General features: G+C 39.0%; 1 protein-coding gene across 3 annotated transcripts in view; it reads left to right on the forward strand.

Moving 5' to 3' along the window:
- Positions 1-18747, forward strand: part of AASDH (aminoadipate-semialdehyde dehydrogenase) — a 28646-nt gene extending 9899 nt beyond the window's left edge. For all 3 annotated transcript variants that reach the window (XM_032186814.1, XM_032186817.1, XM_032186815.1), the window contains 9 exons: positions 8896-9002; positions 9460-9632; positions 10379-10571; positions 11082-11200; positions 12518-13349; positions 14589-14752; positions 15327-15452; positions 16441-16572; positions 17417-18747. In XM_032186814.1, the coding sequence (XP_032042705.1) occupies positions 8896-9002; positions 9460-9632; positions 10379-10571; positions 11082-11200; positions 12518-13349; positions 14589-14752; positions 15327-15452; positions 16441-16572; positions 17417-17815 (2245 nt within the window). In that variant the 3' untranslated portion in view covers positions 17816-18747. The remainder of the gene's footprint in view (positions 1-8895; positions 9003-9459; positions 9633-10378; positions 10572-11081; positions 11201-12517; positions 13350-14588; positions 14753-15326; positions 15453-16440; positions 16573-17416) is intronic.
- The last annotated feature ends 127 nt before the right edge of the window (positions 18748-18874 follow it).

Genomic DNA, 18874 nt, shown 5'->3' on the forward strand with positions numbered 1-18874 from the left:
GTTAGGTGAGACGATTGCAGCAGCCACTGTGACAGCCCTGCGAAAGCAGGAAGAATCTTTTCGAGGCAGGAGAAGGGGGGGGAAGGTAATTCGACTCCCCTTGCGGGCTGAACAGTGTGCTTACTGTAAAGAGATAGGACACTGGAAAAGGGAATGCCCGAAGCGGCAAGAGGAAAACAAGCTATTAATGGCTACAAAACAATGAAGGAGACCGGGGGACTCTACCCTAGCAGATCCACTGGTTAAAATTAAGCTAGGGAAATTGGGTCGGGAAGTAGAATTTTTAGTAGATACAGGAGCTACATATTCAGTGTTAAATCAGAAGTTGATGCCAGAAGATAAAGATTTTGTGACAGTGGTGGGGGCAACGGGTAGGCACGAAAAAGCTTTCTTTTTAAAGCCATTAGAATATGAATTGGGGAAGCAAATGGGAATACATAGGTTTTTGTATTTGCCGGGATCTCCTAGATCTTTATTGGGACGGGATTTATTAGAGCAATTAGAAGCTGAAATTGTTTTTGAAAAGGGAAGGGTAGAGTTAAGAGTAAAAGAAGACCGACTTATAAGTGCACTAAGTTTGGTATTGATCCAAACTGATTCTTTTAATGAAACCCTTCCGGAAATCCAGGATCAGGTTTATCCAGGGGTGTGGGAACCTGATGTCCCTGGGAAAGCAAAGAATGCTGCACCAATTGTGGTAAAATTAAAACCAGGAGAGAAGCCAGTAAAGGTTAAGCAGTACCCCCTTAGAATAGAAGATAGAAGAGGAATAAAAGATACAATAGATAAGTTTTTGAAATATGGGTTACTGGTCGAGTGTGAATCAGAATATAATACTCCCATCTTACCAATTAAGAAACCGGATGGGAAGAGTTATAGGTTAGTACAGGACTTGAGAGCAATAAACAGGATCACTGAAGACATACACCCTGTGGTAGCAAACCCTTATACGCTATTGACCAAGTTAAGGGACGAGTTGGTCTGGTTTACCGTACTGGATTTAAAGGATGCTTTCTTTTGTTTAACCTTGGCCCCAGAAAGCCGAAACCTCTTTGCCTTTGAATGGGAAAATCCTGACTCAGGACGAAAAGTCCAGTTGACATGGACAGTGCTTCCTCAGGGGTTTAAAAATAGCCCTACGATTTTTGGTAATCAACTTGCAAAGGAACTTGAATCCTGGGAAGCCCCCAATTCTGCAGGGGTCCTGCTGCAATATGTTGATGATCTCTTGATTGCTACCGAAGACAGGGGAAGCTGCATACAGTGGACGGTGAGCCTCCTTAATTTCCTAGGAATGAATGGATACCGGGTTTCACAACAGAAGGCACAATTGGTTCAAACCCACGTGACGTACCTAGGATTTGAGATCTCAGGAGGACAACGTGAATTGGGGACGGAACGCAAGGAAGCAATCTGTCGTACCCCAGAACCACAGACTGTTAAAGAATTACGAACTTTCCTAGGAATGACAGGTTGGTGCAGATTATGGATCAACAATTATGGATTAATTGTAAGGCCTTTGTATGATTTAATTAAAGATAACTGCATAAGACTAATATGGACAGGAGAAGCCCGAGCAGCCTTTAAGAAGCTTAAGATGGAGTTGATGCGAGCCCCAGCTCTTGGTTTACCAGATTTGTCTAAACCCTTTTGGTTATACTCCTATGAAAGACAGGGTATGGCCTTAGGGGTACTAGCACAAAAGTTGGGACCTTACAAAAGGGCAGTGGCTTATTTCTCTAAACAATTGGATGAAGTAAGTAAAGGATGGCCAGGCTGCCTGCGAGCAGTGGCAGCCGTAATTATGAATATACAAGAAGCCCGGAAATTTACAATGGGGCAGAAGATAACAGTGTTTGTCTCACACACTGTGTCAGCAGTTTTAGAACAAAAGGGGGCTCATTGGTTATCTCCTCAGAGATTTTTGAAATATCAAGCAATATTGGTAGAACAGGACGATGTGGAAATTGTGGTAACTAATATTGTGAATCCAGCCTCTTTTCTTAGTGATGCTCCGGCGGAACCTGTGATTCACGATTGTTTAGAAACTATGGAGACTGTGTATTCCAGCCGACCAGACCTTAAGGAGGAGCCCATGGAAGATGCGGAAGAAACTTGGTTCACGGATGGGAGCAGTTTTGTTACACAAGGACAACGTAAAGCTGGATATGCTATAACAACTACTCAACAGGTAATTGAGTCTAAGCCTTTACCCCCTGGAACATCAGCTCAAAAGGCGGAGATAGTTGCTCTCACGAGAGCATTGGAACTGGCAGCTGGAAAAAGGGTAAATATTTGGACAGATTCTAAATATGCATTCGGCGTGGTACATGCTCATGGAGCGATTTGGAAAGAACGTGGATTACTGACTGCTCAGGGAAAACAGATAAAACATGCTGAAGAAATTTTAAAATTGTTAGAGGCTGTAAAACAACCAGAAAAAGTGGCTATTATGCATTGCCGAGGGCATCAAAGAGGATCCACCGACTCTGAGATTGGGAACAGATTGGCTGATAAAGAGGCAAGAAGGGTGGCGGAAAGAGGCCAAGTGGAAGTGCTTGCTTTAATACCAGACGGTAAAATTCAGGCATTAGAGAAAGGACAGGCTCCTAAATATTCAAAAGAAGATTTAAAGTTGATCGAGGATCTAAAAGGGAAGCTGAATGTTGATGGGTGGGCTCATTTGGAGGACAACAGGGTTGTTATGCCCTCTGATTTGGTGTGGCCTATGGTTTTGGGGGAACACAATAAAACCCATTGGGGAGCCGATGCCCTGTATAAACTATTAAATCGAGTCTTGGTAGCAAGAAATCTGTATACCACAATAAGGCAGGTAACCCAACAATGTGACACCTGTATGCGTCATAATCCCAATACAGGAAATAGGGTGACATTTGGTGTCATTGATAGAGGGAACTATCCTGGGCAGCATTGGCAAATTGATTTCTCGGAACTACCAAGAAAAGGGGGGTATCGGTACCTATTAGTTTTAACAGATACCTTCTCGGGATGGCCCGAGGTCTTCCCTTGCAGAACTAATAAGGCTAAGGAGGTAATTAAGGCATTATTGAATGAAATAATACCCCGATTCGGGATCCCAGCAACCATTTCCTCAGATAGAGGCTCGCATTTTGGTGCAAAGATTGTTCAGCGAATAAGCCAGGCTTTAGGGATAGATTGGCATCTTCACACTCCTTATAGACCACAGGCAAGTGGACAGGTAGAAAAAATGAACCATTTAATTAAACAACAAATAGCTAAAATCGGACAAGAGGCTAATTTGTCATGGCCTCAATCCCTCCCTTTAGCATTACTCAGAATTAGAGTTAAACCTAGAGTAAAAGAGAATTTGAGCCCTTTTGAAATTTTATATGGAAGGCCATATCAATTTCTATTTAGTGGGGAGGATCTAACGCAGCTGGGATCAGAATATTTATATACTTATATAACTGAACTTCAAAAACAATTAAATAAAGTACATAAATTTGTGTTAGGGACCAGAGCTAGAGGGTTGGATCAACCAATCCACCCCTTTAAGCCTGGGGACTGTGTATATATAAAGACTTTTTCAGGACAACCCCTTGAGGAAAAATGGAATGGACCGTATCAAGTGTTGCTGACAACTCACACTGCTATCAAGATTAGAGAACAAGCTGCTTGGATCCACTATTCCCGAGTGAAGAAGGCTCCAGGAGCTCCTTGGAAAGTAACACCAGGTGACGATGAACTGAAACTAAAGCTTAGTCGATCAAAATGAGGACATTAAGGTTGAGAGTATTTGGTAATATGGTTGGCAGAAGATTTGTTCAGAGAATTGTTTTGTTTTTATGGCTTATATTTGTAATTGTGATTCAAGAAGGTGCCTCTGTGATCATAGAGAATGGTGGGTGGCCTTGGACTGAAGCCGTAACAACAGAGGATAAGAATCTTAATGGAAGGTTATCAGTCATGGTCATCTGGCGAACAAATGTTAACTATTTATATAAACCATCAGAATGGCAAAAATTAGGGGAAGGGTGGACACATCAAAGAACCATAGGAGATGAAATTAAAATAGGGTGTCAAATGTTTAATGGAACGACTGACGAGAAAGCAACGGGGATTCTGGTTAAACCGATTTCCAAAAATGGACAACAAGAGGGTTGTATTCGCCCAGGTAAATTGGATTGCTGGTATAATTTTACATTAACAGAGAATGTAGAAATCAGCTGTTTTTGGAATAATAATAATGGCCAACAGTCCAAAGACAATAATGGTGAGGGCCTCATGTTAAATTTTACAATATATGCGGCACTTCCTACAACAATGAGACCCTCTACAACCCACACCCCACCTCTAAACAAACTGGAACCCAAAATTTATGAAACTGGCCCATATGTAGTAAGGAACACGGGCCAACAGCAATTGTTATTTAATCCAGAATGGTCACTCAAGCGTGTTGAGTTGCTAATACAAATCAACATCTCGGCAGTTCAACCAGCCTGTTCTCCTTTCTTAAGAACATCATTTGAAGACTGGACAATATGGTCACAGAAGCAAGTGCACTTCAGGGGCAGGACACGAAGAGACTTAACTGGAATGCTAGGAACAGGGTTAGGAATTTTAAATGGAATTGATTCAGAAATATTAATGAATAAGCTAGCCACAGCAACAAGTGATTTGACAAAATTAAAACAACCCTTACAATCATCCTTATTGGCATTGGGAACTAGCCAATGGCAAGTTTCAAAGGTGTTACCGAAATGGGAAAATGCAGAAGACCAAGACCACAAACTAATAATAGATGCACTTAGTATGATTCAAGATAATGTATCCTTAGCTCTTAGTTGTATGCAAGCACAGTTATGGTTGCAGGCAACGGCTGCTCTGATTATTAGGGAAGGAAGTGAAGGCAATTTTCCAGCTGAAATCCGAAAGGCAGTTTGGGACAATGGCAATGATTTTGAGAAGAAGTTCCAGTCTTGGTGGACCCTGGTGAATTTTACTTATGATCCCGTTGTTAACATGGCTACTGCCTTCGTGCTTACTATACGTAATGCTACAGTTTATGTTATACACCCAATCCTTGCACTAGGATTAAACCATGAGAAGACAGTGCTTTATCCTTCAGAGCATAGAACATGGGCACGAATGGAGAATGGGAAATGGCAGTCCGTAAATCTAGAATCATGTGTTACCCGGGAACAACAAGGATTTATTTGTGAAAGTAATACAATTGATGCTCAGGACGTATGTTTTGACACGGAGCAAGGTATCTGTCACTTTGAAATTCATCCAAATACTAGTCAAAAGACTGTGCTTGTATATGTTGGTAAAGGGTGCGTGTGTTTAAGAACTGCTTGTGATTTTGTAGAAATAGACAAGGAGAATATAACTCTCCATAGCAAAAATCATTCTAATTTTTGTATTTGTAACTTTGTTAGAATCGTCGGGTGTGATTTTCAATATTTGGCACCAGTGGTATCCCACCAGCTGATCAAGTCTAACAACACAATGTATCATAAGTTACTACCTACACCTATTGGGATGAACCTCACACTAGTGAAGCAACTAGTTAAACACCAAGACCTGATTAGAATTTTAAAAGGTATTCAGGAAAATGGAGAGAAGACTCTAATTACTGTCCATCATGATACAAAGGAAATAAGCAGAGTTTTGCAAAGAGTGAAACGAGACACAAGTCACAACTGGTGGGATACACTTTTTGGATGGTCGCCAACTGCAACTGGGATTTTGAACACACTGAGTCACCCAATTATTGTTTTATTGATATTAGTTGGTATAAGTTTAATATTGTCTTTTGTATTACTTGTTTGGAATTGGAAATTGTTACAACGAATGTCCATGTTAGCCTCCTTGACAAATGTGCATGGTAAGGTATTGAGGGGTACATATCATAATGATTGGGAAAGAAAATTTCCATATTAAGTAAAAGAATCCACTAGATTTTCCAGAAAAGGGGGAGTCTGTACAGTAATAAATACAAGTTGTTGTGTGTATGTAGATCAGAGTGGAAGGATCTCTACTGACCTGGAAGAAATATGGAAGCAGACAAGGGTCCTAAATGATATCAGTAAAGATGATCTTTCGTGGAGTTTTAGTGAAATATGGAATAAGTTAACCTCCTGGTTGCCCAATTTTCAATGGTTGAAACAAGTGTTCATTGCTCTAATCGCATTAGTAGTATTAGGAATATTTGTGTGCATGTTGTTTAGATGCCTGCTTTGTTGTGTTACTGTAAATAATGAAAGTATCTGATGCAAAAGAATTTGCATGGGAAAAGAAAAGGGGGGATTGATTAAGGAGGTATTGGGGAGGCATTGGGGAGGCATTGGGGAGGCAAGGACAATCCCCAGACATGGACTGTATATCTCGAAACAAGACACTGAAACTCATGATAAGGAAGCGGCAGACGGACAGAGAAACAAACGTAAGGACTATAAATCTCAAAACTGGACATTGGAATTCATTATAAAGATACAACAAAGGGAAGAATTGGCAACAACCAGCTCTTGCAATTAAGAAACCTGCCAATTCAGCAGATTCCTGACCAAAGGTGAAAAGTACACTGTGAGGAAGACTCGGGGTCTTCCTCCCAAAGACCCCTGCCCACAATTCTTGGAAGGCTCTACGCAGGCGCAAGGTGCTAAAAGGCTAATTAGCATGAGAAGCGAGGGAAGGCGGGGATAGGTAATGCATATGTATAGGTGCTTGTAGAATATTGATAGATTGATTGTATAAATTCAAGACTGCTTTTTGTTTTGAGTATGCACGATAGGTGGAGAGATCCCCCGTGCATCCAGCGCTGCAATAAAGAATATACCACTTAAAGGAATTTCGGCTTCGATCTTTGAATCAGTACAAAGTGGTTCACCCAAGGTTTCAGTCATTTTAGTTGGACTTCCAGAAGTACTTTCTTTTCATCATTTAGCACTATGCTATTTTCACTCAATTAAAGACTTTTTTTGTTCATTGTATTTCATAAAGAGAGTTGCAGGAGTGTCAAGGCCATGAGAGGTTCTTTGAGTTAGCTCAGTGTTTTCTTTGCTCTCTGAAATGTGTAATTATTCCCTGGCATGGTGCTACACATGTGACTTCGGTTAGACACATCTCAGGAAATGGATGTTTCAGACAAATGCTGTGATATATCAACCTGGTGCTTTAACAACGGAAGACTGAAAATGGTGGATGGTCATAAACTGTTGTCAAGTTCTCCTGCAAAACTCCTACTGAATAAGCATGGAGTCTTAAAAACGATGAAATGTGGCCTGTTATTAGATACCTGTTCTGCAGAAAACGTGAGATCTTTTACAGCACTGAAATTTTCTGATTCTAGTGTTTCATTCTGGTTTCTCTGAGTTCAAACATTGCCTTCTCCTCAGTGAAACTGTTTTTCTTACTCAAAGTTTGTTCTCCAGAGATAGATAATCTGTCATTTTTCAGTTCAAACTAAGGTGCAGGTGCATGGCTGAAAATTTTTATAGTCTGTGACTGTTGTCTCTCACTCTTCACACTGCAGCGTGTTCCCTCTAAGTGTCACTGCCAAGGGAATTACAGTTCCTTTGCAGTAAACATGTAAGCAGCCCAGGACCAAAAACAGGACAGATGGTTTTATGTCTTCTTCACTTCTTAGTATTGGTAGGACAATTGGAGTGCAGTGGTCTGTTACTTTTTCTAGCTAAATGATAAAACCTGGCACAGTTTCTAGAGAATGCTAGAATATCAAAAAATCAGCAGAAAAGTTAGTGCATTATTGGTCTGTCTCCCCTGTTTTTTAGATATGTTTGGCAAAACTAAACATCTAATCTCAAGTCTCTTAAAAATAATGAATTTATTTTTAATTTTGCTGTTTTATATATACGTAGTAATCTTGTTTTGTTTGTTTGTAGTTGCTATATTTTACTTTGTTTTGTTTTTTTATTTTCATTGGGACTTTCCCATGGTGTGGGGTAAACATGCTGAATATCAGGGATGCTTTCTCTTGCCTATTTGCCAAGTCTTTGTATTTTGAAGCTGAGCAGAGCAAGGAAAAAAGATCCCCACTTGGCAAAAAAAATACAAAATTTGAGTGCTTTTTGGCTAACACACAATAAAGCATTCGTTGACTGATCAGAAAAAAGGAGACGTTTCAACAGCCTAAATAGCAGGAATTGTACAAGAGTATTAGGTTCAAATATGAGACTTTAACTCAAAGTTGAGCTGAACCACATGCCTAACTTGATATATTACCAAAATTATTTCAAGTTACTCTTTTTTTTTTTAATTTTACTGAAAAAAATATATTATTCTCTATTTTCACTCAGAAGTAGTGTCTGTGTTCAATGAATGAGGTTTTGGAAAGTGCTTGAGCTGGAGAATGAAGGGAAAGGAATGAATTGGTCTGCAGTTCAGTGGAAGAATTCTGTACTAAGATACATGATATTGAAATTACTGTTCCTTTTATTTCAGGTTTTTCTGGAAGAGTCATCTGTATTCATTGACACAATATCAGTAACCAACAAGAATAAAAGCTCAAACTAGGGTAGGGAAAGAATGAATTAGAAAGTGCTTGTTCATAATGGTTGAACGTGATAGAGGTTCAACCAGGGGGACTTAAGAGCTGGCAGAAACTCAAGGTACTCTCAAGGGATTTCATGATCCATTAAGCCTTATTTTCTATCATTCTTTGGGTGTTTTTTGAATATGATAATGAAACCCATGCACATTGATGAAGTTTTAAATTTTGAACAAATAAAGCAGTTTTTTAAGAATAAATATTTGTAGAAAGAAGCCCCAACTATCTACTTTTGCCCTGATACCAAACATTTAAGACTGTGTGTTACATAATTCCTGGAATGGTTGTTTTGTGTTCAGAAAGGAAAAGATTTTTACTGCTTCTCTCTTCAATATATTTAGGGCTGATTTCTCTGTACCTTTGGGATCACCACTCCTTGGAACAACAGTTGAGATCAGAGACGACAACGGTTCTGCAGTTCTAGAAGGCGAGGGACAAGTATTTATAGGTTATTTTATATTTTTTGTTCTTCTAAGATACTTTTCCTAATTGGGTTTTAGTAATATGTTGATTTTTTTTTTTTTACTTGGTGCCTATCTCTAATAAACAGATTAATGTAACACTGTAAATTCCACGTGGGCTGGGAACCTTGATGGCATTTTAGGTTGTTGGAATGATGGACAGGAAATTATCACCATTTTATCTGCATGCTGCTTTCATTATACTGATTATCTTTTTTTCCTGCTTGCAATTTTGATGCTCAGCTGTAATAATTTACATGTTGTAACTGAATTAACTGTATAGGCCAATTGGTACAGTGTAGAAGTTTAGACATTGATGATAAACTTTTGCTATTTATAATGCTTGCTAGCATTTAGGATAATTTAATAAAACACTCAGTATTTTCATAATAATTTCATTTACAGTTAGCCATTTAATAATGACCACAGTCTTTTCTTGTGTAGGTGGTGAAGAACGAATCTGCTTTCTTGATGATGAGATAACTGTACCCCCGGGAACAATGAGAGAAACAGGGGATTTTGTAAGAGTGCAGAACGCACAGATGGTCTTCTTGGGTCGGAAAGACAATCAGATTAAACGTCATGGCAAACGTTTTAATATTGAATGTTTGCAGCAGGTAATATAACATCTAATGTTATGCAGAGTGGCTGAGGGAGCTGAGGTTGTTTAGCCTGGAGAAAAGGCTTGGGGAGACCTCATTGCTCTCTCCAATTACCTTAAAGGAGGCTATAGTGAGGTGGGGCTCTTCTCCTAAGCACTAAGTGATAAGAGGAAATAGCCTTTAGTTGTGCCAGGGGAGATTTAAGTTGGATATTAGGTAAAAATTATTCACTGAAAGGGGTGTGAAGTATTGGAACAGGCTGCCTGGGGAAGTGGTTGAGTTGCCATCCCTAGGAGTCTTCAGAAAACGTGTAGATGTGGAGCTTAGCCCCATGGTTCAGTGGTGGGCTTGGCAGTGCTAGCTTAAAGGTTGGACTGGGTGATCTTAGAGGTCTCTTCCAACCTAAATGGTTCTGTGGTTCCATGATTCTAATGAGTAGAGTATGCCAGTACAGAAGAGCAGGGATAATGCTCATGCATCATTACTACCAGAAATCTGTATGTACTCATTTTCAGATGATTTTTAGAAGTCTTGAAGAAATTAGGAGGATGTAGTATCAAAAACCTAGTCATGTAATAGAGGTACCTAGAAGGGAGGAGTTTGGTTTTGTATTCTTAGAAATCTATTTTATTGTATGTTTTATTCCAACAGAATTGAAAACTGTATATGCAGATGAAAAATTTCAAATGGTTTACTGCAGTGCTTGCATGGTCTTCTGATAAACTACATTTCAAAACAAAAATAATATTTTTTAATTACAGGCTGCTGAAGATCTTTGTCAGGTAGAAGCTTGTGCAGTGACCTGGCATCAGCAGGAAAAACTTATCCTATTTGTTGTGCCCAGTGGTGATTTAGAAGAGAGAGAAACCCTTCAAGAACTTCAGAAACGTCTGCCAGCTCACGCAATTCCGGATGAGCTTGTACGGATTAAATCTTTGCCCTTAACATCACATGGTAAGTGAAACTATAAGTACCCTTGCCACATACTTGAGTGGTCTCCATTCTTTTTTTTTCCCTTTCTTTAATGACCACTGTCATACTTTTTAAACACACGGACCAGATAACACCTAACACCTAGTAGGAAATCTTGACCATGTATTATGTGTTCTTGATAATGTTTCATTCAAGATTCAAAAAGTAGCAGTAAAATCAATTTAGTACTAAAACTGCACTTTTTTTTTTTTTCTCAGTCACTTCTGTTGCAGTCTGTGACAGAACCCTGACTTCTCTCAGGGAAAGATCCGGCACTGAAAATGGGATTACGCGGGAGGCTACAGTAAATTTTCAAAAACCTTGTTGGGTTCTGTTGAGTGTAGTTAATTGACTGGATTAAAAAAAAAAAAAAAAAAAGTGCAGTTGAGTGTAAGCCTGTAAGAGAGTAAGACAACTATTTGGGGAGAACAAGCTTTGGAAGTGTAAATGCTGAAAAGCAATGAAAAAAATCATACTTTATTTTCTACAAAGGCAAAGTTGATATATCTGAACTGAACAAGATTTACCACAACCATCTAACCTCCAGAAGGCGTGACAGTAAGCTGAATGGCGCAGAGGAATTGTGGGAAAGATTGCAGTATTTATGGAAGGTAGTATTTTGAGCTGCCTTTTTATCTTTGCAAGTGGATCATTATACATGTGTCAGGAATTAAACAGTTTTAAGAAGTATGACTAATGCAGCCAGAACATTCTTGCTGCATATACATTCAAGTATTACAGCTCTTTCTGTTCAGTTAATACTTAAATATAGTTGCTCTGTAATGGCCAGGAGGGATTCATTTATGTTTCTGTATCAGATAAAGCTGCAGACTGTGAAGGTATCAGCAATTAGCATAGGAAGGATGTAATCTGTCAATAGCTTTTTGAATACTGCTTCACTTGCCAAGTAAGGTATCCCTAAGGGAAACAAGGAACTGGGACGTGGAAATTTTGTACAAAATAGCTACTGTGTTAGTAGAGTTTCTTATTTCTAACGATAATTACGAACTGAAGAGTCTTTTTTTAAATAGGTGGCACAATTGTGTAATTATCTCTTGGACCGTCTCACTGTATTGTTCCTAAACTTCTTTGGTAAAGGCTTATTTTTCAAAGTACTCAAATGTGACACCAAACAGTATTAGATTTTTTTGAAAGGTATACTCCTAAGTTTCACCTGATCTGCTGTGGCTAGGACTTGAATACATACATGCAGAAGGAAGTTGGTGATGCAGTTTGCTGTGCCTGTGCTGATGCTTAACTGTATTGGTGGCTATAGAAATATAACCATGGGGACGGGATGTGCCCTAGATCTAGTTTGAACAGTAGAATGCAGCCTCCAAAAACAGAGGTTTGGGACTTCATAACTAGACTTAGGAAGCAGGGAGTGCAGTGACGGAAGACGTAGTAATTGCTGCTTGTTGTAATAACAATGCTGAATCTATAATCCTTTGTGAATTGGAAGGGGCTATAGCTTCAAAAGAAGGTAGCTAAATAGGTTACTTAAATCATTCAAAAGGAAAAGATATACTTGTTTATATAAATCTTACTAAAAACTGATTTTATCTAAAGGCATTTATATTTTGTCTGAGAAATAGTGTAGGTGTCATTAGTAAATGGTATTGAGATTGAAAATAGCCAACAAAAATACAGCACATTCTGCTTCAGTTCCTTATACTGTAGAATTGGAAATGAGCAAAAGAAAGTGTAGTATTGAACTAGTATCCCCCTGTTCCCACCTTCTCCTGTTCCTTCCCAGCTCGTATTCTGTCGGTATCTCTGCAAAGTTTCAGAGGAACTGACTTTCCTCAGTTCCTGTTAATTTTTAGTGGGACTTCTGGGTATTCAGTAGAATATTACCTGACTTAAGCTTTTCTTTGTGACGTGGTGGAAGATTCATGTACTGTTATCTTTTTCCTTCTTTTCTCTAGTCTGTTCTGGGTTTCCTAGGTGATTCCAGTGGAATTTCTAGAGACGCAGTATTTCTTCACAGTGGTGGAGACTCCTTAAAGGCTCTTCAATTTTATGATGAAATTGAGGTGCTCGTAGGCAGAGCTGTGCCTGGACTCCTGGAGGTTATTCTCAGCCGCACGATCGAACAGGTTTATACACATATTCTTAAAACCGTGTTTCCAGATGAAGACCAGCTAATAAATAATGACAATGTTTTGAAAAGAAAACTAAGAGAGAACAATGGAGAGGAAATCCATGGAAAATATGGTAAACTGAAATCTGAAAGATATCTTGAGGTTGTTCCAGGATTAATTTCATTTATTGCGCTGAGCAGAGGAAATCATTTTATTTCTATGAATTTCACCAAGTCTTTAATGCAACCCAATAATACAGCACAGGTAGGAGTAGTGGAGCCATCCCTTCTGCATTTAGCGACTCCAAGTATAATGAACAGCCATGTGCAAGGGCATGACATGGAGAAAAATGGAATTTTAACAGTTGCCAACAAGGCAAATAAAACTGACTGTAGCTCTGTGCAGCAACTCCATGCAGAATGTAGTCACATAACAACAGCAGAATTGACATTGTGCACAAGGTGGAAGTCGAATACAAGAAAATGTGTTGATGCATCGCCGTTGGTTATAATACCATTTAAAGATGAAGTGTCTGCATCTGTATATGTCGGCTCTCACTCTCACACAATGCAGGCCATTGATCTAGATTTGGGAGACATAAAGTGGGAGAAGACCCTTGGAGATCGTATTGAATCTTCTGCCTGCATATCCAAGTGTGGGAATTTCATCATCGTCGGTATGTCTTTTATTTTAGCCTTTGTTTCAGTCATACTTCTGCTAAATATGAAATGAGTAACATAGAACCTTATTTCTTTCCTCTGAATGACGTCCATCTATACCTATCCATCAACTTGCATGTCTGCTTCAGGACTAGTTTATTGTAAAACAAAAATGGAAGGAATAAGTAATTCGGGTTAATACAGGGTGATAACCTGTTATGGAGGTTACTTAACATACTATGCAGTTCTGGGTGATTTTGTGTGAATTTATTAGAAAGGCCTTGTTAAGGAATAAACAGTAGGTTCAGTTTCTTTTCAGTGGTTGATTGAGGTGTGACCATTACGCTGTTTTTTAAAAAAGTATGGAAGGGTGGTACAGTCTTAAAGTGTCTTTGAATATTGATAGGTATAGAAGTTATTACATGGTGCCCCAGATAATTAAACTATGAAGAATAATCTCCTTTAACTATGTATCTGTAAATATAAGTAACATGGACGTGTTTGGGTAGCTTCTTGTTTTTAAACATGAGTTTGGAAAAGGAGGTTTTAATCCATCATTGTGTGTGAATTTTAAGGACTGTTGGCTGTTGATGTGTAGCACTGACTTTATATAAACTTTGTCAGTTAGGACCAGTGTGCTCTATTTTTTATCAGATCTGTTGCCAACAGAGTTACCGTTATTCGTCTTAGCGTTATCTTTTTAGCTAGAGTGCATACATCACTGGTGAGCACAGACGTCCAGATGATGAAGTTTTTATGCAAAGCTAACATTGCCATTTTTTTCTACTATTTTGATTGTTTACTCTGACAACAAAATTGAATGTTTCTTAAGATCAAAAGTTTCTATAAGTATAGTTTTCATTAGAAAACATACAAACTTTATTTTTTTAGCATTCTTGTTTTCATACAGGAAAATTAGAGAGAGAGGATTAAAAAAAATCTTCTCCCTTTTCAGCAACTCTACTTTCTTCTAATATTATTATCTTAAAAATTGGTAGAAAGGCAATGAAATAACTATATTCTGAATGTCACCTGGAAGGAACACACAGAATGATCAACTTTGAGTGTAGCAGACTCAACTTTGAGTTTGAATGATCAACTTCGAGGAGCAGCTTTGGAAAAAATTTTGAAACTCTATCTCCTAACTCATCTTACTTCTTTCCAGTAATGATGCAGCTAAAAGCATAAATGACAGCATAAATACAAATATTTATTATGCTTTTTTTCCCTCCACGGTTGTGTTTTGTCGGATACAGGCTGTTATGACGGCTTAGTGTACGTGCTGCAGAGCAGCGATGGAGAAACCCACTGGGCTTTTGTCACAGAAGACACCGTGAAAAGCTCTGCAGTTGTAGATCCTTCCAGTGGACTGGTCTACATAGGATCGCATGACCAACATCTGTATGCTTTGGATATTTATGTGAGCACACTGGCTGACTTTTCTGTATAGCAGAGCCAATATCCAAATTAGACCCTATCTGTAGCACACCAAATGAATACTCCACTAGTGTTCATCTTCTCACCACTCCAATCAAACTTTTGAGAAAGTTTTGCCTGCTGGAAGTGGGGTTAGGATTATGTGGTAGTAATAGTTTTAGTGATGTTCTCCTGCTCCTGGGTGAAGCCACATCTTGAGCTTCTCAGTTACTGAACGACCTGTGGATGTTTCAGAATAGGGTGCCCAGCTGGAAAAAAAAAAAAAAGCCACACTGTGGCTTAGTGGTGGAAAGAGAATCTTAGGTTTTGAAAGAGCAGATTAGAGGAGAAGGAAAACAAGGGGGGGAGATACTACTGGTTGGTTAGCATGTTTTCTCGTATTTACTAGAAAAGAAGCTGGCCAATGACATATGAGTTGCTATAATAGCATGTGAATTATATCTTAAATTTCCTAATTAGTAAGTAAACACACTGTTTAATAAGCTTTGACTTTAGAAGGTCTTTGTAAACATTCCGAGCTTGAACTCCAATTGTAATTTTTTTTCTTGTGCTTACAGAAAAAGGTGTGTATATGGAAATTGCATTGCGAAGGTGGAGCTGTGTTTTCCTCTCCCTGTCTAAGTTCTTCTCCACATCACATTTATGTTGCTACACTAGGAGGACTCTTACTGGCTGTAAACCCGGTATGTATGTTTGCCTGCTTGTTTTTGATCCCAATCTCAAATTTAGGTTAAACCAAAATGCATTTCTGAAGTTAAGAGCACTTTTCTGATGAAGGAAATCACATGATCTGATGTTACAATGAAATCTTTTTCACTTGAGAGCCTTATTATTAAACACAAGGTCACTATAACAATTCCTGTATTGCAGAAAAGGATCCGGTAACAAAGGGAATTGAAGTGACTTGCTTGAATTTGCATGCTGACTGTAGGCTGAAGTTGGAATCAGTCTTCTGATCCCACACGCTATATTATTAGTTAAATCGGTATTTGTGGTGTTCAGCTCTCACAACCCCACATCAGTCCTGGCCATCTTTACCTTCCCTGCTCCACATTTCCTCAGTAGTACCTAAGTGGTTCCCGTCTGCCTCTAGTGTTAGTAGACAAGTGTGTGGTTTTGCAGCTCTAGTGGGCTGTGGATAAGAAAATATTTTTCTTCTTAATTCTGAGTAAGAGGTAGTTGAGAACTCCAGCTGTAATGCCAAGTGATTTATAACAATAGGAGATCATTGTGACAATCATGGATTGCGGGTTGCAGCATTTCCTGCAGTATTTATAGTTTATAATAATGCAAGTCATAATTCATACAGCTTATTTACAAGATATTCTCTCCTTCACTGACCCTTTTCACATACTGAGGAGCTGGGAGTGGAATTAAAAATGAATCTGTCATTCTTGAAACTGCTACTACTACTGCTTTGTTATTAATATTACTGTTTTGCCTAGGGGAAGAAAGAGAAAGGTGGAATAGGGAGCAATGAGTATCCCAGGGAATGTGCTAAACATTTTGTTTGAATAGTATTTTTAGAGGTTTGCTTCTGGTGTGCATTCTGGTTGGAAGAGGCCTTTTTTCTGTCTTGCTTAAGGGCTGGGTCAAGCTGTGAAGGAAGGGTCATTTTGTGCAGCTGCTTACAGTTGTCTTAAGCATCATACTGCACGCTGCCATTTACAGGTGACGGGGAATAAGATTTGGAAAAGCTTCCTGGGAAAACCACTTTTCTCCTCTCCTCACTGCAACGAGAAGTGTGTTTGTATTGGATGCGTGGATGGAAACTTGTATTGTTACACTCACGCTGGAGAAAAGGTAAAAGCTGCTGCTGTTGGCCTTCTTGTGCTTTTTAAATGTTCATCACAAAACACTGCATGAGATGCTTTATTAATATTGTTTTCTGAGGTTTAATGAGTACCACATACCTTTTTGAGAACCAAATGTAAGAATGTATTTATTTTATAGAGTGGAGAAGCAGAAAATCAGTACGACAGCCAGTCCATTACTGAGATAGAAATAGATAATTTAGAGCATACACCCAGAGCAAATGGTAGTGCCAGGGCAGTGCCAACAAATAAAAGGGTTTACTTTTGTTTTTGAAGTTTTTCAAGAATGTTTAAAGCATCTCTTTATAGGTGGTGGCTGTTCAGAAGTTAAGGTTTCTTAGAATGTGTATTTATTTATCAAAAAATACTGGCATCATGGCAGAGATACTGCAAATCATAATTCTGGCACGATATATCAGCCTTCACATTCAATTAAATGAGAATATTTTTTTAGTTCCTCCATGATGAGTGTGGTTTGGTACCATAATGTGGTTACAGTGTGGTAACAATTCATAAATTCACAACTTTCATTACTAATTTGGTTATGATGGGCCTAGAGTATTCTTTTCCCAAGTTGTCCATTTTATGTGTGCCTCACAGAAGGTAGCAACTCTTGCGTATCTGTTTAATGAGTCTTTTATCACTTACTGTGTGTAAAGCTTAACTTTACACACAGTAAATGTGACAAGTATTTACCAGCCCTCACCGAAACCTCTTATGCTCTTGAAATAACATGCTCTCCTGTCAACAACTAGTTACTAAAAAAACAGAGTTACTGTCATACTGAAAATGTGACCGACCTGCGCTAATGGGTGGTTATGTTATTTCTGTAGGTTTGGCAGTTTTCCACTAATGGACCGGTGTTTTCATCTCCATGCATCTCAGCTTTAACTAAGCAAGAAATATTTTTTGGCTCCCATGATCGCTTTATCTACTGTTGTAATACGGAGGGTAATTTACTGTGGAAATTTGAAGCCACTTCAAGTGTATACTCAACACCATTTGTTTTCCAAAGCAATGACTTAAAGAACAAAATCCTTTTGGCAGCAGTATCTACAGATGGCACGGTGTGGATCCTGAATGCCAAGAGCGGCACAGCAGAAGGAGTAGCTAAGCTTCCAGGAGAAGTTTTCTCTTCCCCTGTAGTATGGGGAACAAAGCTTGTTGTTGGCTGTAGAAATGATTATGTTTATTGCCTAGATTTGTGTATAACAGGAGAAAAAGAACAATGAGGATGTTAGGCTGCTACCTTTGTGTTGTTTACAGCTGTACATTAAGAACTCACAAGTGCTGTCTACCTCTCCGCCTGTTTTGCTGAAGACAAGAGATTCTCTTTGCAGACTTCTCAGGTAGCATTTTGCACCATGGCAACAGCCAGAGCAGGTAAGTGATGCTCGTTGACTTGCTGTACTGACCGAAAGCTGGCTGCTCAGCACCTAGCCCTGTCCCTTCCTCACTTCCCAGCTCAGGTTCATGAAAGAAATGGTTTCAAACGGTTTGGATACGAGTGTTGTGCTGTTTACAGGTATAGTAGGAAATTAATAGGTAGTAGTTGGGCTTCAAGCACTTAGACAGTTGGGAGAAGCTGGGGTAAGGTGCAGTACCGTGCAAGTTGAATTAACGTGCTTGTCTTGGTGAGGGAGGAACACGTTCTTTCCTAGGATCCAGCCTCACTTCTCCCCCGGGCTGCTTTCGGCCCAGCCTGTGCCTGGCTCTTCCATATGTCAGGCTGGCGTTTATCTGGTTTGACTGGGTTTCTATTCCGTGGCAAGGTAACCAAAGTCCTTTGTTGATTCTAACTTTTCAGATGATTTCTAAGTACATATCCTGCATGCCGTGGACTTGGGAGTAATGACTTTTTGTTATAGTTTGTATAAGCTACATAATTAATCTTGTGCAAGCCTGAGCCCTCCCTGGCTTCAGTTCAGCCAGGCATATACTTTTAAACTCCATTAAAGTCAGCACAAGTTACTTCCTCTATTCTGAAGTGGACAGGTACTTTGCTGTGTGTATATATTACATGGCAGTGACAAGTTACTGTATGAGTTCCAAGGTGAAGTGTATAGTGTTCAAGTCAATGTTTGCCAAATCATTTTTGAAGAAATTTGAATTAATGGTCTTTACAATATATTTACAGAGAACTATTAATAAAGGATTGTGTAGATTTTTTTGGTTGTCCTTAACCCCTTAAAAAGAATTAGTGCCAGTAATGCAGATCGAGTATTTGCAGACAAAAGTACACTTAAGCTCTGAGTGTCTTCCTGATTACAAGTCTTCTGCAAGAACTCTTG

The sequence above is a fragment of the Aythya fuligula genome, chromosome 4, assembly GCF_009819795.1.
Source record: "Aythya fuligula isolate bAytFul2 chromosome 4, bAytFul2.pri, whole genome shotgun sequence".
Classification (NCBI taxonomy): domain Eukaryota; kingdom Metazoa; phylum Chordata; class Aves; order Anseriformes; family Anatidae; genus Aythya; species Aythya fuligula.